Genomic DNA, 26,732 nt, shown 5'->3' with positions numbered 1-26,732 from the left:
CCTTACGTATCCTCAAAAGGGACCCACGCATTATTAAAATGATGAACGATGACGATTACTGGTTGGCCTGCCTCCTTGATCCTCGCTATAAAGGCAAATTGCAAAATATTATGCCACATGAGAACCTCGAACAAATATTAGCAACCAAACAAGCAACTCTTGTTGACCATTTGATTCAGGCATTCCCAGCACACAGCGCCAGTGATGGTTCTCACACGAGCTGCAGGGGGCTACAGGGCAGAGGTGTTAGAGGTGTACAAATCAGAAGTGGCGTTGGACAGAGGGGTTTTCTGACCAGGTTGTGGTGTGATTTCGCAATGACCGCAGACAGGACAGGTACTGCAGCATCTATTCAAAGTGACAGGAGACAACATTTGTCCAGTATGGTTACTAACTATTTTTCATCCCTTATCGATGTTCTCCCTCAACCGTCATTCCCATTTGATTACTGGGCATCCAAATTAGACACCTGGCCTGAATTGGCAGAATATGCATTGCAGGAGCTTGCTTGCCCAGCAGCTAGTGTGCTATCAGAAACAATATTCAGTGCTGCTGGTTCAATATTAACCGAAAAAAGGACTCGTCTGGCTACCCAAAATGTTGATGATCTAACCTTCATTAAAATGAACCACTCCTGGATTTCAAATTATTTTGCCCCACCTTTCCCAGCTGACACCTAGCTTTCCTATAAAAAGGTCTTGCTTGTGGACTGGTCTTACTGAGTGTTCCAATCTCTTAATTTGCAGCAGCTGTTTGTCCAGCATACGACATGTTTACACCTCCCTAAATGGAAAAAGTCCCCCCACGGGGCCGTGGTCTCGCCACTTGGCGCAAGCACCCGTTAGAGTGCCGTTTGTCTGAAGAGGTGGGTGTGCCTGCTTTTGGTCGACGGCACTGCCACTGGTCCCTCATAGTACAATAAAGTGTCTCTGGCGGTGGTGGCGCGCAACCAACGTCAGACACACCGTTGCAACATGGGGGGCCCTGGGCCTGTACCGCCGGCCACAAGAGAGTCCCCCCCCCCAGCTCAAACTGTGCTCTACCACGTGCAAAATTATCTCTCACAGCTCCAACAATGTTTAGTCTATGCGCTGACATCCTTCAATGCCTGGCACTGACAATACCAATTTGTTGACATGTATGATGCTAGTTAAAATAGTCAGGGTCAGTGTCCTATATTGACACTAATAAATACTTAGTGCCAAATTACTATGTCTGAAACTCAGCAGAGGAGCCCACCCCTGTACCTAAGTATGCCACACTTTTGTTTAACATCTATTTATTTTTTGGGAGTACTAACTGTGTCAGACACTCCTTGCAATCATCCTCCGCTGACCACACCAATGCTGCCTGTGTACCCCTGCGAGATAACTCTAAGTGCCTTGAGCCTATTTTTATTTATTTTAGGCCTACTAAGCCTGTCTGCGGTCCCTCCTTGCAATCGTCCTCCGCTGACCACACCAATGCTGCCTGTGTACTCATGTAACCTATTTAAAACTGCATAAAGCCTGCTTTTTTATTTTAGGCCTAGTAAGTCTGTCTGCGGTCCCTCCTTGAAATCGTCCTCCGCTGACCACACCAATGCTGCCTGTGTATCCCTGCGAGATAACTCTAAGTGCTTTGAGCCTATTTTTATTTATTTTAGGCCTAGTAAGTCTGTCTGCGGTCCCTCCTTGCAATCGTCCTCCGCTGACCACACCAATGCTGCCTGTGTAACCATGTAACCTATTTAAAACTGCATAGAGCCTGCTTTTTTATTTTAGGCCTAGTAAGTCTGTCTGCTGTCCCTCCTTGCAATTGTCCTCCGCTGACCACACCAATGCTGCCTGTGTACCCCTTGAACCTATTTTAAAGTGCATATAGCCACTTTTTTTAATTGTAGGCGTACTAAGTCTGTCTGCGGTCTCTCCTTCCAATAGTCCTCCACTGACCACACCAATGCTGCCTGTGTACCCATGTAACCTATTTAAAACTGCATAGAGCCTGCTTTTTTATTTTAGGCCTAGTAAGTCTGTCTGCGGTCCCTCCTTGCAATCGTCCTCCGCTGACCACACCAATGCTGCCTGTGTACCCCTGCGAGATAACTCTAAGTGCCTTGAGCCTATTTTTATTTATTTTAGGCCTACTAAGCCTGTCTGCGGTCCCTCCTTGCAATCGTCCTCCGCTGACCACACCAATGCTGCCCGTGTATCCCTTGAACCTATTTTAAAGTGCATATAGCCACTTTTTTTAATTGTAGGCGTACTAAGTCTGTCTGCGGTCCCTCCTTCCAATAGTCCTCCACTGACCACACCAATGCTGCCCGTGCACCCCTGGAACCTATTTTAAAGTTCATAGAGCCTATTTTTTTATTTTATTTAATATTAATAAAGCCATGATGGACTACGCTGTACCACGCTACGAGCTACCCAGTCGACACTTCTTTTGCGAGAAAAGCCATCCCAGCCCTCCACCAGCATGTAAAAGACCGCATTGTCCATGCACTCTGGCAATCTGTGAGTACAAAGGTGCACCTGACAACAGACGCATGGACCTGTAGGCATGGCCACGGAAGGTTACGTGTCCATTACGGTGCAATGCGTTAATGTGTTGGATGCATGGTCCACAGGGGACAGCCTACTAAGTCTGTCTGCAGTCCCTAATTCAAATTGTCCTCAATTCAGGTTTTCAGAATTTTTTAAAAAATAGGAAACTGCATTTGGGCTACTAGTTTGGTTGGGGCCTACTAGCGGTGTGTGCCGCTGCTTGCGGTTCTCCTACATGAATAGCTTCCATCTTCAGGCTTTCGGGCTATTTTTAAAAATAGGAAACTGCATTTGGGCTACTAGTTTGGTTGGGGCCTACTAACGGTGTCTGCCGCTCCTGCGTGTTCTCTTCCTCCTGGGTGTTCTCCTCTTCCTGGGTGTTCTTCTCCAGGTTTCCTTGTCTGAGCTTCAACCTTCAGGCTCTCATTAAGTAGTTGTTTAGATAACACTGCATTAGGCCTACTAGTTTGGTTGGGGCCTACTAACGGTGTCTGCCGCTCCTGGGTGTTCTCCATCTCCTGGGTGTTCTCCTCCTCCTGGGTGTTCTCCTCCAGGTTTCCTTGTCTGAGCTTCAACCTTCAGGCTCTCATTAAGTAGTTGTTTAGATAACACTGCATTAGGCCTACTAGTTTGGTTGGGGCCTACTAACGGTGTCTGCCGCTCCTGGGTGTTCTCCTCCTCCTGGGTGTTCTCCTCCTCCTGGGTGTTCTCCTCCTCCTGGGTGTTCTCCTCCAGGTTTCCTTGTCTGAACTTCAACCTTCAGGCTCTCATTAAGTAGTTGTTTAGATAACACTGCATTAGGCCTACTAGTTTGGTTGGGGCCTAATAATGGTGTCTGCCGCTCCTGGGTGTTCTCCTCCTCCTGGGTGTTCTCCTCCTCCTGGGTGTTCTCCTCCAGGTTTCCTTGTCTGAGCTTCAACCTTCAGGCTCTCATTAAGTAGTTGTTTAGATAACACTGCATTAGGCCTACTAGTTTGGTTGGGGCCTACTAACGGTGTCCGCCGCTCCTTGCTGTTCACCTCCACTGAACATAGCAGTGCCGCCTGTTTACTACTGTTACCAATTTTGAACTGCATTTAGCCTACTTACTTATTTGGGCCTACTCACTGTGTCAGCCTCTCATTACAGTTGTCCTCCACTGAACAAAGCAATGCCGCCTGGTTAGTCCTGTTAAAACTTTTGAACTGCATTTAGCCAACTTTATTGTTTGGGCCTATATCTGTGTTTCCTCCTCATCGTGCCCATTGCCCAGCCAGTGCTACATAAGTCTGCTGGTACATTGACCCAGGTCCCAGACCACTATATTCCCCTTGCATGCTACACAGCCAGAATGTGTCCCTGCTGAAAGTCAGGTTCCCCTTCCCGCATACTATACCACCTTACACGGGGACAAAGAGGAAGGTGCAGATGAAAGTGCTGGTTCCTTCATCAGGTGGGGGGGAATACTCGTTGGCGATGGCACTGGCACAGGGCCCCTCATAGTACGCAAAAGTGTCGCTGCCGGTGGGAGGCGCCCCCGCCGTGCAAACACACCGCTGTACTTTGAGGGGCCCTGTGCCAGTGCCAATGCCAAAGAGTGGGCCCCCCCTGCTTGCTTAGGATCACAGCACTTGCAAAGTTGAAATACTTATCTCTCCCTGCGCCACTGCCGTGACGTGGTCCAGATTTCCTGGGCCCACAAAATACTTGAACCAGCCCTACCCCCAACAACTTTAGCCAAATGACCCCAAATTTCCAATGCCTAAAAATTATTATAAGGGAAATTAAGATTGACAAGCTTCATTAACAAGAATGGATGTTTTTGCCATTAAAATGGGCACTCTAGGTGTTTTCCTGGCCCCCACTCACTGCCGACTATGCTGCCCCATTGACTTGCATTGGGTTTCGTGTTTCGGCCGATCCCGACTTTACGAGATAATCGGCCGATTTCACTCGACCCGACTTTTGAGATAGTCGAGTTCCGCGAAACCCGACTCAACCCTAAAAAAGTCAAAGTCGCTCAACCCTACTAGCGAGTTTTACGGACGTATGAGCACAGAAAATACGTCCGTAAAATATGCATTACACACGGCCCAATGAATCTCTATGGGGCTGCTCCTATCAGCCGTATATTACGCATCCGTAATATACGATATTGTACAGCCGTAGAAAATCGCAGCATGCTGCGTTTGTCACCGTATTGCGAAAAAAAAATTGCCAATGTAAGTCTATGGGGGCGAGAAAAATACAGATTACACAAGGACCAGCAGTGTGACTTTCGAGAAATACTCAGCGGGGCTCTATAGAAAAGCCGGTAATTCAATTGCCGGGTTTTGCTCTCTCCTTCACAAACCCGACATGATATGAGACATAGTTTACATACAGTAAACCATCTCATATCCCTTTTTTTCCTTTTTTTTGCATATTCCTCACTACTAATGTTAGTAGTGTGTATTTGCAAAATTTGGGCGCTCTAGCTTGTAAAATAAAGGGTTAAATCGCAGAAAAAAATGGCGTGGGCTCCGGCGCAATTTTCTCCGCCAGAGTGGTAAAGCCAGTGACTGAGGGCAGATATTAATTGCCTAGAGAGGGTCCATGGTTATTGGCCCCTCCTGGCTAAAAAACATCTGCCCCCAGCCACCCCAGAAAAGGCACATCTGGAAGATGCACCTATTCTGGCACTTGGCCACTCCCTTCCCACTCTCGTGTAGCGGTGGGATATGGGGTAATGAAGGGTTAATGTCACCTTGCTATTGTAAGGTGACATTAAGCCAGGTTAATAATGGAGAGGCATCAGTTATGACACCTATCCATTATTAATCCAATAGTACGAAATAGTTAAAAACACACACATTATTAAAAAGTATTTTAATGAAATAAACACACAGGGTGTTTTAATATTTTATTATACTCTTAATTCACCTGAAGACCCTCATTCTGTAAAAAAGGAAAAATAAAAAATCAACAATATCCCATACTTTCCGTCGTTCAGTCACATCCCACGATGTAAATCCATCTGAAGGGGTTAAATCATTTTACACCCAGGAGCTCTGCTAATGCAGCTGTGCTCCTGTCTGGAAAATTTTGTGAATGAATGGAATGCAGGGGAATGTCCTGCAGTTACCTTGAGTCGTGATGATGCGCCCTCTGCTGGATGTTCTCATATGAACTCGAGCGTGGGAACTTTTTCCGCGATTTAACCCTTTATTTTACAAGCTAGAGCGCCCAAATTTTGCACATACACACTACTAACATTACAACACAACCAGAAAGCATATTGCCGAAAAAGACAGCGCAGAGAGGGGCGAATTAACACATAATAGTGCACAACAGCCCCAGGCCTACACAAAAGGCCACCCACTCCATATAAATAGTAGGGAAAAAGGAGAAGAAAAGGGAGTATATAGGGTATCAAAGTTTATTAAATATACAATGTGTGAATACAAGCACTAATTTAATAAATACAAGACATAAATACAAGACATAAATAGAAGCTACATATAAAGTGCATACAGGATGGGGACAGACAGTCCCACTGGTGAACGGGGCCCAAATAGTCCAATAGTCTGCACAGAGCCGCAGACTGAGAGTGAACATAACCGCAAGATGCCAAAGAGCTGAATAAGTGCTGTATAGTGACCGAAAAATGGGCCAGACAAAAGTATTGGCACCCTCAGCCTAATACTTGGTTGCACAACCTTTAGCCAAAATAACTGCGACCAACCGCTTCCAGTAACCATCAATGAGTTTCTTACAATGCTCTGCTGAAATTTTAGACCATTCTTCTTTGGCAAACTGCTCCAGGTCCCTGATATTTGAAGAGTGCCTTCTCCAAACTGCCATTTTTAGATCTCTCCACAGGTGTTCTATGGGATTCAGGTCTGGACTCATTGCTGGCCACCTTAGAAGTCTCCAGTGCTTTCTCTCAAACCATTTTCTAGTGCTTTTTGAAGTGTGTTTTGGGTTATTGTCCTGCTGGAAGACCCATGACCTCTGAGGGAGACCCAGCTTTCTCACACTGGGCCCTACATTATGCTGCAAAGTTTGTTGGTAGTCTTCAGACTTCATAATGCCATGCACACAGTCAAGCAGTCCAGTGCCAGAGGCAGCAAAGCAACCCCAAAACATCAGGGAACCTCTGCCATGATTGACTTTTCTTTGAAAGCCTCTTTTTTTCTCCTGTAAACTCTAAGTTAATGCCTTTGCCCAAAAAGCTCTACTTTTGTCTCATCTGACCAGAGAACATTCTTCCAAAACGTTTTAGGCTTTTTCAGGTAAGTTTTGGCAAACTCCAGCCTGGCTTTTTTATGTCTCTGGTTAAGAAGTTGGGTCTTCCTGGGTCTCCTACCATACAGTCCCTTTTCATTCAGACGCCGACGGATAGTACGGTTTGACACTGTTGTACCCACGGACTGCAGGGCAGCTTGAACTTGTTTGGATGCTAGTCGAGGTTCTTTATCCAACATCTGCACAATCTTGCATTGAAATCTCTTGTCAATTTTTCTTTTCCGTCCACATCTAGGGAGGTTAGCTACAGTGCCATGGGCTTTAAAACTTCTTGATGACACTGCGCACGGTAGACACAGGAACATTCAGGTCTTTGGAGATGGACTTGTAGCCTTGAGATTGCTCATGCTTCCTCACAATTTGGTTTCTCAAGTCCTCAGACAGTTCTTTGGTTTTCTTTCTTTTCTCTATGCTCAATGTGGTACACACAAGGACACAGGACAGAGGTTGAGTCAACTTTAATCCATGTCAACTGGCTGCAAGTGTGATTTAGTTATTGCCAGCACCTGTTAGGTGCCACAGGTAAGTTACAGGTGCTGTTTATTACACAAATTAGAGAAGCATCACATGATTTTTCGAACAGTGCCAATACTTTTGTCCACCCCCTTTTTTATGTTTGGTGTGGAATTATATCCAATTTGGCTTTAGGACACTTCTTTTTGTCTTTTTTCATTTAAGACAATATTTAAGAATTTGTGTTTGCAATCATTTTCAGGAAGAAACTGAGTATTATCTGACAGAATTGTAGGGGTGTCAATACTTTTGGCCACAACTGTATATTTGTGTCTCACTGACATATATATAGACTGTATATATGTTTTTAGAAATAATTTAGCTAATGGATCTATGATTTATCCATTTTGCAAGCCTGCGCAAAAAAATCACCGTATGGAAGCCATACGGATGACACACGGATACATTTGTCCGTAAAAATCGCATCCTCGCATTGAATACGGAACAATGTTTTGGGAACATTTTTGCATATTACGGCCATAAAAAACCGACCGTATTTTCATATGCTGTGAGACGCCGGCCTTAGAAAGAACCCCTTAAATTAGGAAAATAGAAGTAACCACAAGTTTCAGAACCGCATAATGAATTTTTTTAAAAATATCAAAGTTAAAAAACGGTCATTTTTGACCAAACATAACAGCAGGGTTAAATCATGTGTGTCAACTAATTAGCATCCCAGATGACTACAATCTTGGCATCAGTGAGTGGCCGGTATATAGGGCTACAGACCCTCACTGTGCTGTTTGGTGACATGGTGTGTATCACACTCAACATGAACCACAGGAAGCAAAGGAAAGAGTTGTCTCAGGAGATTAGAAAGAAAATTATAGACAAACATGTTAAAGGTAAAAGTTATAAGACCATCTCCAAGCAACTTGATGTTCCTGTGACTACAGTTGCACATATTATTCAGAAATTTAAGATCCATAAGACTGTTGCCAACCCTGGACGTGGCCGCAGGAGGAAAATTGATGACAAATCAAAGCGACAGATAATATGAATGGTAACAAAAGAGCCCAGAAAACTTCTAAACAGATTAAAGGTGAACTTCAAGCTCAAGGAACATCAGTGTCAGATCACACCATCTGTTGTTGTCTGAGCCAAAGTGGACTTCATGGGAGACAGCCAAGGAGGACACCATTGTTGATAAAAATCATTAAAAAGCCAGATTGGAATTTGGAAAACTTCATGTTGACAAGCCACAAAGCTTCTGGGAGAATGTCCTATGGACAGATGAGTGAAAAATTGAACTTTTTGGCAAGGCACATCAGCTCTATGTTCACTGTTGTGAATTCCGTTCTCGAACTCTCTCCTGTGGTCATGAATGGTACTTCGGCGAGTTCTGTCCGTGGACTCCCTCTGGTGGCTGGGAGTGGAACCGCTGGTTCTGAGGTCGCTTCCTCAGCTGCCCTCGTTTGCGGCTAGGCTGGCTTTTCTATTTAACTCCACTCAGATCGTCACTTCATGCCAGCTGTCAATGTATCGGTACTGGTTCAGATCTCTCTCGGATCTTTCTGATGACCTGTCTACTCCAGCAGAAGCTAAGTCCCTGCTAGTTCATTTGTTGTTCATTGTGTACTGAATATATTTATTAGTACTTGCTAAGTTCTAGACCAGCTTGCTAAAATGATATTTCCTTGCTAGCTGGAAGCTCTGGGGTGCAGAGTGGCACCTCCGCACCGTGAGTCGGTGCGGGGGTCTTTTTGCACACTCTGCGTGGCTTTTTGTAGTTTTTGTGCTGACCGCATAGATCCCTTTCCTATCCTCCGTCTATTTAGTAAGTCTGGCCTCCTTTGCTGAAAACCTGTTTCATTCCTGTGTTTGTGACTTTCCTCTTAACTCACAGTCAATATTTGTGGGGGGCTGCCTTTTCCTTTGGGGATTTTCTCTGAGGCAAGGAAAGGCTTTATTTTCTATCTTTAGGGGTAGTTAGCTCTTAGGCTGTGAAGAGGCGTCTAGGGTGAGTTAGGTACGCTCCACGGCTATTTCTAGTGTGTGTGATAGGATTAGAGTTTGCGGTCAGCAGAGATCCCACTCCCCAGAGCTTGTCCTGTCGTCTAGTTTAACCATCAGGTCATTCCAGGTGCTCCTAACCACCAGGTCATAACAGTACAGCTGGCCCACAAAGTGTTAATGCATCTCAATAGAGGGATAAGAGAAGTTCTGAGACCATTTTTTTTCCTCTGCAGTGTGTTTTGTCTTTCTTTTCCCCTTAACCTCTGGGTGGTTCAGGACTCAGGTGTAGATATGGACATTCAAGGTCTGTCCTCTTGTGTTGATCAACTCACTGCAAGGGTACAAAGCATTCAAGATTATGTAGTTCAGAATCCGATGTTAGAGCCTAGAATTCCAATTCCTGATTTGTTTTCTGGGGATAGATCTAAATTTCTGAATTTCAAAAATAATTGTAGACTGTTTCTTGCTTTGAAACCCCGCTCCTCTGGTGACCCCATTCAGCAAGTGAAAATCATTATTTCTTTGTTACGTGGCGACCCTCAAGACTGGGCATTCTCCCTTGCGCCAGGAGATCCTGCATTGCTTAATGTGGATGCGTTTTTTCTGGTGCTTGGATTGCTTTATGACGAACCTAACTCTGTGGATCAGGCAGAGAAAATCTTGCTGGCTTTGTGTCAGGGTCAGGATGAAGCGGAGGTATATTGCCAGAAGTTTAGAAAGTGGTCTGTGCTTACTCAATGGAATGAGTGTGCCCTTGTGGCAATTTTCAGAAAGGGTCTTTCTGAAGCCCTTAAGGATGTTATGGTGGGGTTCCCCACGCCTGCTGGTCTGAATGAATCAATGTCCTTGGCCATTCAGATCGATCGGCGCTTGCGTGAGCGCAAAGTTGTGCACCATTTGGCGGTATCCTCTGAGCAGAGGCCTGAGCCTATGCAATGTGATAGGACTGTGACCAGAGCTGAACGGCAAGAACACAGACATCAGAACGGGCTGTGTTTTAACTGTAGTGACTCCACTCATGCTATCTCTGATTGTCCTAAGCGCACTAAGCGGTTCGCTAGATCTGTCACCATTGGTACTGTACAGCCTAAATTTCTTTTGTCCGTTACTCTGATTTGCTCTTTGTCGTCCTACCCTGTTATGGCATTTGTGGATTCAGGCGCTGCCCTGAATTTGATGGACTTGAAGTTTGCCAGGCGCTGTGGTTTTTTTTCTTGGAGCCCTTGCGGTATCCTATTCCATTAAGGGGAATTGATGCTACGCCTTTGGCCAAGAATAAACCTCAGTATTGGACTCAGTTGATCATGTGCATGGCTCCTGCACATCAGGAAGATATTCGCTTTTTGGTGTTGCATAATTTGCATGATGTGGTCGTGTTGGGTTTGCCATGGCTACAGGTCCATAATCCAGTATTGGATTGGAAATCAATGTCTGTGTCCAGTTGGGGTTGTCAAGGGGTACATGGTGATGTTCCATTGTTGTCAATTTCTTCCTCTACTCCTTCTGAAGTCCCTGAGTTTTTGTCGGATTACCGAGATGTATTTGATGAGCCCAAATCCAGTGCCCTACCTCCTCATAGGGATTGTGATTGTGCTATTAATTTGATCCCTGGTAGTAAATTTCCTAAGGGACGACTTTTCAATTTATCTGTGCCGGAACACGTCGCTATGCGGAGTTATATAAAGGAGTCCTTGGAGAAAGGCCACATTCGCCCGTCGTCATCACCATTGGGTGCAGGGTTCTTTTTTGTGGCCAAGAAGGATGGTTCTCTGAGACCTTGTATAGATTACCGCCTTCTTAATAAAATCACGGTCAAATTTCAGTACCCCTTGCCTCTACTGTCTGATTTGTTTGCTCGGATTAAGGGGGCTAGTTGGTTTACCAAGATAGATCTTCGAGGGGCGTATAATCTTGTACGTATTAAACAGGGCGATGAATGGAAAACAGCATTTAATACGCCCGAGGGCCATTTTGAGTACCTGGTGATGCCATTCGGGCTTTCTAATGCTCCATCTGTGTTTCAGTCCTTTATGCATGACATCTTCCGAAAGTATTTGGATAGATTCATGATTGTATATTTGGATGATATTTTGTTTTTTTCGGATGATTGGGAGTCTCATGTGAAGCAGGTCAGAATGGTGTTCCAGGTCCTTCGTGCTAATTCTTTGTTTGTGAAGGGGTCTAAATGTCTCTTCGGAGTTCAGAAGGTTTCCTTTTTGGGCTTCATTTTTCCCCTTCTACTATCGAGATGGATCCTGTTAAAGTTCAGGCCATTTTTGATTGGACTCAGCCTACATCTGTGAAGAGCCTTCAGAAATTCCTGGGCTTTGCTAATTTTTACCGTCGCTTCATCGCTAATTTTTCTAGTGTTGTTAAACCGTTGACTGATTTGACCAAGAAAGGTGCTGATGTGGTGAATTGGTCCTCTGCGGCCGTTGAGGCTTTTCAGGAGTTGAAACGTCGTTTTTCTTCGGCCCCTGTGTTGTGTCAGCCAGATGTTTCGCTCCCTTTTCAGGTCAAGGTTGATGCTTCTGAGATTGGAGCAGGGGCTGTTTTGTCTCAAAGGAGTTCTGATGGCTCTGTGATGAAGCCATGTGCTTTCTTTTCCAGAAAGTTTTCGCCTGCTGAGCGTAATTATGATGTTGGCAATCGGGAGTTGTTGGCTATGAAGTGGGCATTCGAGGAGTGGCGACATTGGCTTGAGAGAGCCAAGCATCGCGTGGTGGTTTTAACGGATCACAAGAATCTGACTTATCTCGAGTCTGCCAAGCGGTTGAATCCTAGACAGGCTCGATGGTCGCTGTTTTTCTCCCGTTTCAATTTTGTGGTTTCATGCCTTCCGGGTTCTAAGAATGTGAAGGCCGATGCCCTTTCAAGGAGTTTTGTGCCTGATTCTCCGGGAGTTCCTGAGCCGGCTGGTATTCTCAAAGAGGGGGTAATTCTGTCTGCCATCTCACCTGATTTGCAGCGGGCGCTGCAGGAGTTTCAGGCTGATAGACCTGACCGTTGTCCAGCGGAGAAACTGTTTGTCCCTGATAGATGGACTAGTAGAGTTATCTCTGAGGTTCATTGTTCGGTGTTGGCTGGTCATCCTGGGATTTTTGGTACCAGAGATTTGGTGGCTAGGTCCTTTTGGTGGCCTTCCTTGTCACGGGATGTGCGTTCTTTTGTGCAGTCCTGTGGGACTTGTGCTCGGGCCAAGCCCTGCTGTTCTCGTGCCAGTGGGTTACTTTTGCCCATGCCAGTCCCGAAAAGGCATTGGACGCATGTTTCCATGGATTTTATTTCAGATCTCCCTGTCTCTCAAAGGATGTCGGTCATCTGGGTGGTTTGTGATCGCTTCTCTAAGATGGTCCATTTGGTACCCTTGCCTAAATTACCTTCCTCCTCTGATTTGGTTCCATTATTTTTCCAGCATGTGGTTCGTTTGCATGGCTGTTGTGAATTTGGATTCTGGGCTCCCCCGGTGGCTACTGGTGGAATTGAACTGGTGTCTTCATCTTCTCTGTTCACCTGTTCCCATCAAGATGTGGGAGTCGCTATATAACCTTGCTGCTCTGTTAGTTGCTTGCCGGTCAACAATGTTATCAGAAGCCTCTCTGTGCTTGTTCCTGCTCCTAGACAACTACTAGATAAGTTGGACTCTTGTCCATGTTTGTTTTTGCATTTTGTTCCAGTTCACAGCTGTAGTTTCGTTACTGTGTCTGGAAAGCTCTTGTGAACAGGAATTGCCACTCTGGTGTTATGAGTTAATGCCAGAGTTTTAAAGTAATTTCTGGATGGTGTTTTTTGATAGGGTTTTCAGCTGACCATGAAAGTGTCCTTTCTGTCTTCTGCTATGTAGTAAGTGGACCTCAAATTTGCTAAACCTATTTTCATACTACGTTTGTTATTTCATCTCAACTCACCGCCAATACATGTGGGGGGCCTCTGTCTCCTTTCGGGGTATTTCTCTAGAGGTGAGCTAGGACTAATATTTTCCTCTGCTAGCTTTATTTAGTCCTCCGGCTGGGCTGGGCATCTAGAATCAACGTAGGCATGCTACCCGGCCACTGCTAGTTGTGCGTTAGGTTTAGTTCATGGTCAGCTCAGTTCCCATCTTCCAAGAGCTAGTTCCTATATATGCTTATGCTATGTTCTCTTGCCATTGAGATCATGACAGTTTGACCGGCCCGCAAATTGTTAATTGTTTGGGCTGAAGCAGGAGAAAAAGAAGTGTTGAAGGGAAATTTTTTTTTTTTTTTTCCCCCTCAGAGTTTTGCTGCCTAGCCCTTAATTGCTGTCTAGCTGCTTCTTACCTCCTCTTAACCCTTGAATGGCTCTGTGTCCACCTGTTTGTAATGGATCTTCAGAGTGTAACTGCAGGTTTGAATAATCTCGCCACGAAGGTACAAAATTTGCAAGATTTTGTTTGTCATGCACCTGTATCTGAGCCGAGAATTCCTTTGCCGGAATTTTTCTCGGGGAATAGATCCGGGTTTCAGAATTTTCGAAATAATTGCAAACTATTTTTGTCTCTGAAATCTCGCTCTGCCGGAGACCCTGCACAGCAGGTCAGGATTGTGATTTCCTTGCTCCGGGGCGACCCTCAAGACTGGGCTTTTTCATTGACACCAGGAGATCCTGCGTTGCTCAATGTGGATGCGTTTTTTCTGGCCTTGGGGTTGCTTTATGACGAACCTCATTTGGAGCTTCAGGCAGAAAAAACTTTGATGTCCCTATCTCAGGGGCAAGATGAAGCGGAAATTTACTGCCAAAGATTCCGTAAATGGTCTGTGCTTACTCAGTGGAATGAGTGCGCCCTGGCGGCGACTTTCAGAGAGGGTCTCTCTGATGCCATTAAGGATGTTATGGTGGGGTTCCCTGTGCCTGCGGGTCTGAATGAGTCCATGACAATGGCTATTCAGATCGATAGGCGTTTGCGGGAGCGCAAACCAGTGCACCATCTGGCGGTGTCCACTGAGAAGTCGCCAGAGAGTATGCAGTGTGATAGAATTCTGTCCCGAAGCGAGCGGCAGAATTTTAGACGGAAAAATGGGTTGTGTTTCTATTGTGGTGATTCTACTCATGTTATATCAGCATGCTCTAAGCGCACTAAAAAGCTTGGTAAATCTGTTTCCATTTGCACCTTACCGTCTAAATTTATTCTATCTGTGACCCTGATTTGCTCTTTGTCATCTATTACCACGGACGCCTATGTCGACTCTGGCGCCGCTTTGAGTCTTATGGATTGGTCCTTTGCCAAACGCTGTGGGTATGATTTAGAGCCTTTGGAGACTCCTATTCCTCTGAAGGGGATTGACTCCACCCCATTGGCTAATAATAAACCACAATACTGGACACAAGTAACTATGCGTATTAATCCGGATCACCAGGAGATTATTCGCTTTCTGGTGCTGTATAATCTACATGATGATTTGGTGCTAGGATTGCCTTGGCTGCAATCTCACAACCCAGTCCTCGACTGGAGAGCTATGTCTGTGTTGAGCTGGGGATGTAAGGGGGCTCATGGGGATGTACCTGTGGTTTCCATTTCATCATCCATTCCCTCTGAAATTCCTGAGTTCCTGTCTGACTATCGTGACGTCTTTGAAGAATCCAAGCTTGGTTCGTTACCTCCGCACCGAGAGTGCGATTGTGCCATAGATTTAATCCCGGGTAGTAAATACCCAAAGGGTCGTTTATTTAATCTGTCTGTGCCTGAACATGCTGCTATGCGAGAATATATAAAGGAGTCCTTGGAAAAGGGACATATTCGTCCATCGTCATCTCCCTTAGGAGCCGGTTTTTTCTTTGTGTCAAAAAAAGACGGCTCTTTGAGACCATGTATTGATTATCGGCTTTTGAATAAAATCACTGTTAAATATCAATACCCATTGCCGTTGCTGACTGATTTGTTTGCTCGCATAAAGGGGGCCAAGTGGTTCTCTAAGATTGACCTTCGTGGGGCGTATAATTTGGTGCGAATCAGGCAGGGGGATGAGTGGAAAACCGCATTTAATACGCCCGAGGGCCACTTTGAGTATTTAGTGATGCCTTTTGGTCTTTCTAATGCTCCGTCAGTTTTCCAGTCCTTTATGCATGATATTTTTCGCGATTATTTGGATAAATTTATGATTGTGTATCTGGATGATATTCTGATTTTTTCGGATGACTGGGACTCTCATGTCCAGCAAGTCAGGAGGGTTTTTCAGGTTTTGCGGTCTAATTCTTTGTGTGTGAAGGGTTCTAAGTGTGTTTTTGGGGTACAGAGGATTTCCTTTTTGGGATATATTTTTTCCCCCTCTTCCATTGAAATGGATCCTGTCAAGGTTCAAGCTATTTGTGATTGGACGCAGCCCTCTTCTCTTAAGAGTCTTCAGAAATTTTTGGGCTTTGCTAACTTTTATCGTCGATTTATTGCTGGTTTTTCGGATATTGCTAAGCCATTGACCGATTTGACTAAGAAGGGTGCTGATGTTGCTGATTGGTCCCCTGATGCTGTGGAGGCCTTTCGGGAGCTTAAGCGCCGTTTTTCCTCTGCCCCTGTGTTGCGTCAGCCTGATGTTGCTCTACCTTTTCAGGTTGAGGTCGACGCTTCTGAGATCGGAGCTGGGGCAGTGTTGTCGCAGAAAAGTTCTGACTGCTCCGTGATGAGGCCTTGTGCCTTCTTTTCCCGTAAATTTTCGCCCGCTGAGCGGAATTATGATGTTGGGAATCGGGAGCTTTTGGCCATGAAGTGGGCTTTTGAGGAGTGGCGCCATTGGCTTGAGGGGGCCAGACATCAGGTGGTGGTATTGACTGACCACAAAAATTTGATTTATCTTGAGACCGCCAGGCACCTGAATCCTAGACAGGCGCGCTGGTCATTATTTTTCTCTCGGTTTAATTTTGTGGTGTCATACCTACCGGGTTCTAAGAATGTTAAGGCGGATGCCCTTTCTAGGAGTTTTGAGCCTGACTCGCCTGGTAACTCTGAGCCCACAGGTATCCTTAAGGATGGAGTGGTATTGTCAGCCGTTTCTCCAGACCTGCGGCGGGCCTTGCAGGAGTTTCAGGCGGAGAGACCTGATCGTTGCCCACCTGATAAACTGTTTGTTCCTGATGATTGGACCAGTAGAGTCATCTCTGAGGTTCATTCTTCTGCGTTGGCAGGTCATCCTGGCATTTTTGGTACCAGGGATTTGGTGGCAAGGTCCTTCTGGTGGCCTTCCCTGTCACGAGATGTGCGAGGCTTTGTGCAGTCTTGTGACGTTTGTGCTCGGGCCAAGCCTTGTTGTTCTCGGGCTAGTGGATTATTGTTGCCCTTGCCTATTCCTAAGAGGCCTTGGACGCACATCTCGATGGATTTTATTTCAGATCTGCCTGTTTCTCTGAAGATGTCTGTCATCTGGGTGGTGTGTGACCGTTTTTCTAAGATGGTCCATTTGGTTCCTCTGCCCAAGTTACCTTCTTCTTCCGAGTTGGTTCCTCTGTTTTTTCAAAATGTTGTTCGTTTGCATGGTATTCCTGAGAATATCGTTTCTGACAGAGGGACCCAATTCGTGTCTAGATTTTGGCGGGCATTCTGTGCTAGGATGGGCATAGATTTATCTTTTTCGTCCGCTTTCCATCCTCAGACGAATGGCCAGACCGAGCGGATTAATCAGACCCTGGAGACATATCTGAGGTGTTTTGTGTCTGCTGACCAGGATGATTGGGTTGCTTTTTTGCCTTTGGCGGAGTTCGCTCTCAATAATCGGGCCAGCTCTGCCACTTTGGTGTCCCCGTTTTTCTGTAATTCGGGGTTTCATCCTCGATTTTCCTCTGGTCAGGTGGAATCTTCGGATTGTCCTGGAGTGGATGCTGTGGTGGAGAGATTGCATCAGATCTGGGGGCAGGTGGTGGACAATTTGAGGTTGTCCCAGGAGAAGACTCAGCTTTTTGCCAACCGCCACCGTCGTGTTGGTCCTCGGCTTTCTGTTGGGGATTTGGTGTGGTTGTCTTCTCGTTTTGTCCCTATGAGGGTCTCTTCTCCTAAGTTTAAGCCTCGGTTTATCGGCCCGTATAAGATATTGGAGATTCTTAACCCTGTTTCCTTCCGTTTGGACCTCCCTGCATCCTTTTCTATTCATAACGTTTTTCATCGGTCATTATTGCGCAGGTATGAGGTACCGGTTGTGCCTTCCGTTGAGCCTCCTGCTCCGGTGTTGGTTGAGCGTGAGTTGGAGTACGTTGTGGAGAAAATCTTGGACTCTTGTGTTTCCAGACGGAGACTCCAGTATCTGGTCAAGTGGAAGGGATACGGCCAGGAGGATAATTCTTGGGTGAATGCATCTGATGTTCATGCCTCCGATCTGGTTCGTGCCTTTCATAGGGCCCATCCTGATCGCCCTGGTGGTTCTGGTGAGGGTTCGGTGCCCCCTCCTTGAGGGGGGGGTACTGTTGTGAATTTGGATTCTGGGCTCCCCCGGTGGCTACTGGTGGAATTGAACTGGTGTCTTCATCTTCTCTGTTCACCTGTTCCCATCAAGATGTGGGAGTCGCTATATAACCTTGCTGCTCTGTTAGTTGCTTGCCGGTCAACAATGTTATCAGAAGCCTCTCTGTGCTTGTTCCTGCTCCTAGACAACTACTAGATAAGTTGGACTCTTGTCCATGTTTGTTTTTGCATTTTGTTCCAGTTCACAGCTGTAGTTTCGTTACTGTGTCTGGAAAGCTCTTGTGAACAGGAATTGCCACTCTGGTGTTATGAGTTAATGCCAGAGTTTTAAAGTAATTTCTGGATGGTGTTTTTTGATAGGGTTTTCAGCTGACCATGAAAGTGTCCTTTCTGTCTTCTGCTATGTAGTAAGTGGACCTCAAATTTGCTAAACCTATTTTCATACTACGTTTGTTATTTCATCTCAACTCACCGCCAATACATGTGGGGGGCCTCTGTCTCCTTTCGGGGTATTTCTCTAGAGGTGAGCTAGGACTAATATTTTCCTCTGCTAGCTTTATTTAGTCCTCCGGCTGGGCTGGGCATCTAGAATCAACGTAGGCATGCTACCCGGCCACTGCTAGTTGTGCGTTAGGTTTAGTTCATGGTCAGCTCAGTTCCCATCTTCCAAGAGCTAGTTCCTATATATGCTTATGCTATGTTCTCTTGCCATTGAGATCATGACACATGGCATTCCGGAGAACATCGTGTCGGACAGAGGTTCCCAGTTTGTTTCAAGGTTTTGGCGGTCCTTTTGTGCTAAGATGGGCATTGATTTGTCTTTTTCTTCGGCTTTCCATCCTCAGACAAATGGCCAAACCGAACGAACTAATCAGACTTTGGAGACCTATCTGAGATGCTTTGTTTCTGCTGATCAGGATGATTGGGTGACCTTCTTGCCATTGGCTGAGTTCGCCCTAAATAATCGGGCCAGTTCGGCTACTTTGGTTTCGCCTTTTTTTTGTAATTCTGGTTTTCATCCTCGTTTTTCTTCAGGGCAGGTTGAGCCTTCGGACTGTCCTGGTGTGGATTCTGTGGTGGACAGGTTGCAGCAAATTTGGACTCATGTAGTGGACAATTTGACATTGTCCCAGGAGGAGGCTCAACGTTTCGCCAACCGCCGTCGCCGTGTTGGTCCCCGACTTCATGTTGGGGATTTGGTTTGGTTGTCGTCTCGTTATGTCCCTATGAAGGTTTCTTCTCCTAAGTTTAAACCTTGTTTCATTGGTCCTTATAAGATTTCTGAAATTCTCAATCCTGTGTCGTTTCGTTTGGCCCTTCCAGCTTCTTTTGCCATCCATAATTTTTTCCATAGGTCGTTGTTGCGGAGATATGTGGCGCCTATGGTTCCCTCCGTTGACCCTCCTGCTCCGGTGTTGGTCGAGGGGGAGTTGGAGTATGTGGTGGAGAAGATTTTAGATTCTCGTGTTTCGAGACGGAAACTTCAGTACCTGGTCAAATGGAAGGGCTATGGTCAGGAGGATAATTCCTGGGTTGTTGCCTCCGATGTCCATGCTGCCGATTTGGTTCATGCATTTCATTTGGCCCGTCCTGATCAGCCTGGGGCCCTGTTGAGGGTTCGGTGACCCCTCCTCAAGGGGGGGGTACTGTTGTGAATTCCGTTCTCGAACTCCCTCCTGTGGTCATGAATGGTACTTCGGCGAGTTCTGTCCGTGGACTCCCTCTGGTGGCTGGGAGTGGAACTGCTGGTTCTGAGGTCGCTTCCTCAGCTGCCCTTGTTTGCGGCTAGGCTGGCTTTTCTATTTAACTCCACTCAGATTGTTACTTCATGCCAGCTGTCAATGTATCGGTACTGGTTCAGATCTCTCTCGGATCTTTCTGATGACCTGTCTACTCCAGCAGAAGCTAAGTCCCTGCTAGTTCATTTGTTGTTCATTGTGTTCTGAATATATTTATTAGTACTTGCTAAGTTCTAGTCCAGCTTGCTAACATGATATTTCCTTGCTAGCTGGAAGCTCTGGGGTGCAGAGTGGCACCTCCGCACCGTGAGTCGGTGCGGGGGTCTTTTTGCACACTCTGCGTGGCTTTTTGTAGTTTTTGTGCTGACCACATAGATCCCTTTCCTATCCTCTGTCTATTTAGTAAGTCTGGCCTCCTTTGCTGAAAACCTGTTTCATTCCTGTGTTTGTGACTTTCCTCTTAACTCACAGTCAATATTTGTGGGGGGCTGCCTTTTCCTTTGGGGATTTTTTCTGAGGCAAGGAAAGGCTTTATTTTCTATCTTTAGGGGTAGTTAGCTCTTAGGCTGTGAAGAGGCGTCTAGGGTGAGTTAGGTACGCTCCACGGCTATTTCTAGTGTGTGTGATAGGATTAGAGTTTGCGGTCAGCAGAGATCCCACTCCCCAGAGCTTGTCCTGTCGTCTAGTTTAACCATCAGGTCATTCCAGGTGCTCCTAACCACCAGGTCATAACAGTACAGCTGGCCCACAAAGTGTTAATGCATCTCAATAGAGGGATAAGAGAAGTTCTGAGACCATTTTTTTTCCTCTGCAGTGTGTTTTGTCTTTCTTTTCCCCTTAACCTCTGGGTGGTTCAGGACTCAGGTGTAGATATGGACATTCAAGGTCTGTCCTCTTGTGTTGATCAACTCACTGCAAGGGTACAAAGCATTCAAGATTATGTAGTTCAGAATCCGATGTTAGAGCCTAGAATTCCAATTCCTGATTTGTTTTCTGGGGATAGATCTAAATTTCTGAATTTCAAAAATAATTGTAGACTGTTTCTTGCTTTGAAACCCCGCTCCTCTGGTGACCCCATTCAGCAAGTGAAAATCATTATTTCTTTGTTACGTGGCGACCCTCAAGACTGGGCATTCTCCCTTGCGCCAGGAGATCCTGCATTGCTTAATGTGGATGCGTTTTTTCTGGTGCTTGGATTGCTTTATGACGAACCTAACTCTGTGGATCAGGCAGAGAAAATCTTGCTGGCTTTGTGTCAGGGTCAGGATGAAGCGGAGGTATATTGCCAGAAGTTTAGAAAGTGGTCTGTGCTTACTCAATGGAATGAGTGTGCCCTTGTGGCAATTTTCAGAAAGGGTCTTTCTGAAGCCCTTAAGGATGTTATGGTGGGGTTCCCCACGCCTGCTGGTCTGAATGAATCAATGTCCTTGGCCATTCAGATCGATCGGCGCTTGCGTGAGCGCAAAGTTGTGCACCATTTGGCGGTATCCTCTGAGCAGAGGCCTGAGCCTATGCAATGTGATAGGACTGTGACCAGAGCTGAACGGCAAGAACACAGACATCAGAACGGGCTGTGTTTTAACTGTAGTGACTCCACTCATGCTATCTCTGATTGTCCTAAGCGCACTAAGCGGTTCGCTAGATCTGTCACCATTGGTACTGTACAGCCTAAATTTCTTTTGTCCGTTACTCTGATTTGCTCTTTGTCGTCCTACCCTGTTATGGCATTTGTGGATTCAGGCGCTGCCCTGAATTTGATGGACTTGAAGTTTGCCAGGCGCTGTGGTTTTTTTTCTTGGAGCCCTTGCGGTATCCTATTCCATTAAGGGGAATTGATGCTACGCCTTTGGCCAAGAATAAACCTCAGTATTGGACTCAGTTGATCATGTGCATGGCTCCTGCACATCAGGAAGATATTCGCTTTTTGGTGTTGCATAATTTGCATGATGTGGTCGTGTTGGGTTTGCCATGGCTACAGGTCCATAATCCAGTATTGGATTGGAAATCAATGTCTGTGTCCAGTTGGGGTTGTCAAGGGGTACATGGTGATGTTCCATTGTTGTCAATTTCTTCCTCTACTCCTTCTGAAGTCCCTGAGTTTTTGTCGGATTACCGAGATGTATTTGATGAGCCCAAATCCAGTGCCCTACCTCCTCATAGGGATTGTGATTGTGCTATTAATTTGATCCCTGGTAGTAAATTTCCTAAGGGACGACTTTTCAATTTATCTGTGCCGGAACACGTCGCTATGCGGAGTTATATAAAGGAGTCCTTGGAGAAAGGCCACATTCGCCCGTCGTCATCACCATTGGGTGCAGGGTTCTTTTTTGTGGCCAAGAAGGATGGTTCTCTGAGACCTTGTATAGATTACCGCCTTCTTAATAAAATCACGGTCAAATTTCAGTACCCCTTGCCTCTACTGTCTGATTTGTTTGCTCGGATTAAGGGGGCTAGTTGGTTTACCAAGATAGATCTTCGAGGGGCGTATAATCTTGTACGTATTAAACAGGGCGATGAATGGAAAACAGCATTTAATACGCCCGAGGGCCATTTTGAGTACCTGGTGATGCCATTCGGGCTTTCTAATGCTCCATCTGTGTTTCAGTCCTTTATGCATGACATCTTCCGAAAGTATTTGGATAGATTCATGATTGTATATTTGGATGATATTTTGTTTTTTTCGGATGATTGGGAGTCTCATGTGAAGCAGGTCAGAATGGTGTTCCAGGTCCTTCGTGCTAATTCTTTGTTTGTGAAGGGGTCTAAATGTCTCTTCGGAGTTCAGAAGGTTTCCTTTTTGGGCTTCATTTTTCCCCTTCTACTATCGAGATGGATCCTGTTAAAGTTCAGGCCATTTTTGATTGGACTCAGCCTACATCTGTGAAGAGCCTTCAGAAATTCCTGGGCTTTGCTAATTTTTACCGTCGCTTCATCGCTAATTTTTCTAGTGTTGTTAAACCGTTGACTGATTTGACCAAGAAAGGTGCTGATGTGGTGAATTGGTCCTCTGCGGCCGTTGAGGCTTTTCAGGAGTTGAAACGTCGTTTTTCTTCGGCCCCTGTGTTGTGTCAGCCAGATGTTTCGCTCCCTTTTCAGGTCAAGGTTGATGCTTCTGAGATTGGAGCAGGGGCTGTTTTGTCTCAAAGGAGTTCTGATGGCTCTGTGATGAAGCCATGTGCTTTCTTTTCCAGAAAGTTTTCGCCTGCTGAGCGTAATTATGATGTTGGCAATCGGGAGTTGTTGGCTATGAAGTGGGCATTCGAGGAGTGGCGACATTGGCTTGAGAGAGCCAAGCATCGCGTGGTGGTTTTAACGGATCACAAGAATCTGACTTATCTCGAGTCTGCCAAGCGGTTGAATCCTAGACAGGCTCGATGGTCGCTGTTTTTCTCCCGTTTCAATTTTGTGGTTTCATGCCTTCCGGGTTCTAAGAATGTGAAGGCCGATGCCCTTTCAAGGAGTTTTGTGCCTGATTCTCCGGGAGTTCCTGAGCCGGCTGGTATTCTCAAAGAGGGGGTAATTCTGTCTGCCATCTCACCTGATTTGCAGCGGGCGCTGCAGGAGTTTCAGGCTGATAGACCTGACCGTTGTCCAGCGGAGAAACTGTTTGTCCCTGATAGATGGACTAGTAGAGTTATCTCTGAGGTTCATTGTTCGGTGTTGGCTGGTCATCCTGGGATTTTTGGTACCAGAGATTTGGTGGCTAGGTCCTTTTGGTGGCCTTCCTTGTCACGGGATGTGCGTTCTTTTGTGCAGTCCTGTGGGACTTGTGCTCGGGCCAAGCCCTGCTGTTCTCGTGCCAGTGGGTTACTTTTGCCCATGCCAGTCCCGAAAAGGCATTGGACGCATGTTTCCATGGATTTTATTTCAGATCTCCCTGTCTCTCAAAGGATGTCGGTCATCTGGGTGGTTTGTGATCGCTTCTCTAAGAAGGTCCATTTGGTACCCTTGCCTAAATTACCTTCCTCCTCTGATTTGGTTCCATTATTTTTCCAGCATGTGGTTCGTTTGCATGGCATTCCGGAGAACATCGTGTCGGACAGAGGTTCCCAGTTTGTTTCAAGGTTTTGGCGGTCCTTTTGTGCTAAGATGGGCATTGATTTGTCTTTTTCTTCGGCTTTCCATCCTCAGACAAATGGCCAAACCGAACGAACTAATCAGACTTTGGAGACCTATCTGAGATGCTTTGTTTCTGCTGATCAGGATGATTGGGTGACCTTCTTGCCATTGGCTGAGTTCGCCCTAAATAATCGGGCCAGTTCGGCTACTTTGGTTTCGCCTTTTTTTTGTAATTCTGGTTTTCATCCTCGTTTTTCTTCAGGGCAGGTTGAGCCTTCGGACTGTCCTGGTGTGGATTCTGTGGTGGACAGGTTGCAGCAAATTTGGACTCATGTAGTGGACAATTTGACATTGTCCCAGGAGGAGGCTCAACGTTTCGCCAACCGCCGTCGCCGTGTTGGTCCCCGACTTCATGTTGGGGATTTGGTTTGGTTGTCGTCTCGTTATGTCCCTATGAAGGTTTCTTCTCCTAAGTTTAAACCTTGTTTCATTGGTCCTTATAAGATTTCTGAAATTCTCAATCCTGTGTCGTTTCGTTTGGCCCTTCCAGCTTCTTTTGCCATCCATAATTTTTTCCATAGGTCGTTGTTGCGGAGATATGTGGCGCCTATGGTTCCCTCCGTTGACCCTCCTGCTCCGGTGTTGGTCGAGGGGGAGTTGGAGTATGTGGTGGAGAAGATTTTAGATTCTCGTGTTTCGAGACGGAAACTTCAGTACCTGGTCAAATGGAAGGGCTATGGTCAGGAGGATAATTCCTGGGTTGTTGCCTCCGATGTCCATGCTGCCGATTTGGTTCATGCATTTCATTTGGCCCGTCCTGATCAGCCTGGGGCCCTGTTGAGGGTTCGGTGACCCCTCCTCAAGGGGGGGGTACTGTTGTGAATTCCGTTCTCGAACTCCCTCCTGTGGTCATGAATGGTACTTCGGCGAGTTCTGTCCGTGGACTCCCTCTGGTGGCTGGGAGTGGAACTGCTGGTTCTGAGGTCGCTTCCTCAGCTGCCCTTGTTTGCGGCTAGGCTGGCTTTTCTATTTAACTCCACTCAGATTGTTACTTCATGCCAGCTGTCAATGTATCGGTACTGGTTCAGATCTCTCTCGGATCTTTCTGATGACCTGTCTACTCCAGCAGAAGCTAAGTCCCTGCTAGTTCATTTGTTGTTCATTGTGTTCTGAATATATTTATTAGTACTTGCTAAGTTCTAGTCCAGCTTGCTAACATGATATTTCCTTGCTAGCTGGAAGCTCTGGGGTGCAGAGTGGCACCTCCGCACCGTGAGTCGGTGCGGGGGTCTTTTTGCACACTCTGCGTGGCTTTTTGTAGTTTTTGTGCTGACCACATAGATCCCTTTCCTATCCTCTGTCTATTTAGTAAGTCTGGCCTCCTTTGCTGAAAACCTGTTTCATTCCTGTGTTTGTGACTTTCCTCTTAACTCACAGTCAATATTTGTGGGGGGCTGCCTTTTCCTTTGGGGATTTTTTCTGAGGCAAGGAAAGGCTTTATTTTCTATCTTTAGGGGTAGTTAGCTCTTAGGCTGTGAAGAGGCGTCTAGGGATAGTTAGGTACGCTCCACGGCTATTTCTAGTGTGTGTGTGATAGGATTAGAGTTTGCGGTCAGCAGAGATCCCACTCCCCAGAGCTTGTCCTGTTGTCTAGTTTAACCATCAGGTCATTCCAGGTGCTCCTAACCACCAGGTCATAACAGTTCACAGACAGAAATGAAGCTTATTAAGAAAAGAACACTGTCCCTACTGTGAAACACGGAGGAGGCTCTGTAATGGTCTGGAGCTGCTTTGCTGCATCTGGCACAGGGAGTCTAGAATGTGTGCAGGGTACAATGAAATCTCAAGACTATTCAGGGATTCTAGAAATGTGCTGCCCAGTGTCAGAAAGGTTGGTCTCAGTCGAAGGTCATAGGTCTTGCAACAGGATAATGGCCCAAAACACACAGCTAAAAACACCCAAGAATGGCTAAGAGGAAAACATTGGACTATTCTGAAGTGACCGTGTATGAGCCCTGACCTAAATCCTATTGAGCATCTTTGGAAAGAGCTAAAACATGCGGTCTGGTAAGGGCAACCTTCACACATGAGACAACTGGAGCAATTTGCTCTTGAGGAGTGGCCAAAATACCTGTCGAGAGGTGCAGAAGTCTCATTGATAGTTACATGAATCATTTGATTGCAGTGATTGCTTCAAAAGGTTGTGCAACAAAATATTAAGTTATGGGTGCCATCATTTCTGTCCAGGCCTATTCCATGAGTTTTATTTTTTTATAAATTCTGTTGAAGCATGGTTGAAAAGCAATGTCTGACTTTTATTTGTTCACTTTCATAGATTTTTAATTTATTATTACTTTTGTCAGATTCAAGTTATTTCTGTGACCATTGTGGGTTTTTCTGTCATCAAATGAGGGGTACCAACAATTTTGACCATGTGTGTACACTTTTGATAGTGTTAATTATTACTTTTACATTTGTTTAGCTGTATGACAGTTTCCCGACATTGATGGATTTGCTTCCTGGACCTCACAGGAAAGTTTTTGAGAATATGAGACAATTTCAGAATTTCCTAAGAGCAAAATTTATGAAACAGAAGAAAGAACTGGATGTAAATGACCAGAGGAACCTCATTGATGCCTTCCTGGCCAAGCAACAAGAGGTACGATAGACATGATAATAATCATTAGCAATTTTTACTTTACTATAGTGAAGATACCCGCACACGACTCTGTAATACAGAGGTCCTGGGAGCTATACATCGGGCCCGGGCTCCAGAGGCAACGGACAGATTTGTAGTGAGATATTATTTTTTTTGTTTGGCGAAATCTTAATAAAAGACAATCATCAAAAGTTTAACAAAATGGTGACCGCAACTGGCTAAATTGCTGATTCCTATTAACGGTGTAGTGGATTTTGCCGCCGAGCTGAGAGTGCATGTACTACACCAAAATTAAGTTTATTCCTCCAGGGATAAACCAGCTGTCAGTCATAGAAGCGTGCAAAGTCTGACTACAGTCAATGTCCAAAACATAATGAATGGCTGTTCACACCTCCAACAATCTGATTTACAGCTGGCTCTGCAGTGCATCTAAGGAGATCTCCCTGTCAGTATAAAAGCTGGGGGTGTGCTTACAGCTGCCACTTACAAAGCTGTGAGCGGTGACTGTAGCCAGTCCTTGAAAGTTTTCAGTCGTAAATTTCTATTTTTCTCAATAGCTGCACTTTCAGCTTCATAAAGCTATTAACCTGCAGATAAACCCCATAAACTTCATT

At 45.8% G+C, this 26,732-nt stretch overlaps 1 protein-coding gene across 3 annotated transcripts in view; it reads left to right on the top strand.

The window, feature by feature from the left end:
- The window catches only part of LOC143808719 (cytochrome P450 2C14-like), a 564,240-nt gene that overhangs the window by 404,000 nt on the left and 133,508 nt on the right, over positions 1–26,732 (top strand). For 2 of the 3 annotated variants that reach the window (XM_077291653.1, XM_077291654.1), the window contains exon 6: positions 25,942–26,118. The exons of the other annotated variant lie outside the window; for it this stretch is intronic. In XM_077291653.1, coding sequence (XP_077147768.1) covers positions 25,942–26,118 — 177 coding nt within the window. The remainder of the gene's footprint in view (positions 1–25,941; positions 26,119–26,732) is intronic. 3 annotated transcript variants of the gene reach the window in all.

This window comes from Ranitomeya variabilis, chromosome 2 (assembly GCF_051348905.1).
Source record: "Ranitomeya variabilis isolate aRanVar5 chromosome 2, aRanVar5.hap1, whole genome shotgun sequence".
NCBI lineage: Eukaryota > Metazoa > Chordata > Amphibia > Anura > Dendrobatidae > Ranitomeya > Ranitomeya variabilis.
The sequence above is the reverse complement of the archived record's forward strand: the minus strand, read 5'-3'. Positions and strand labels throughout refer to the sequence as shown.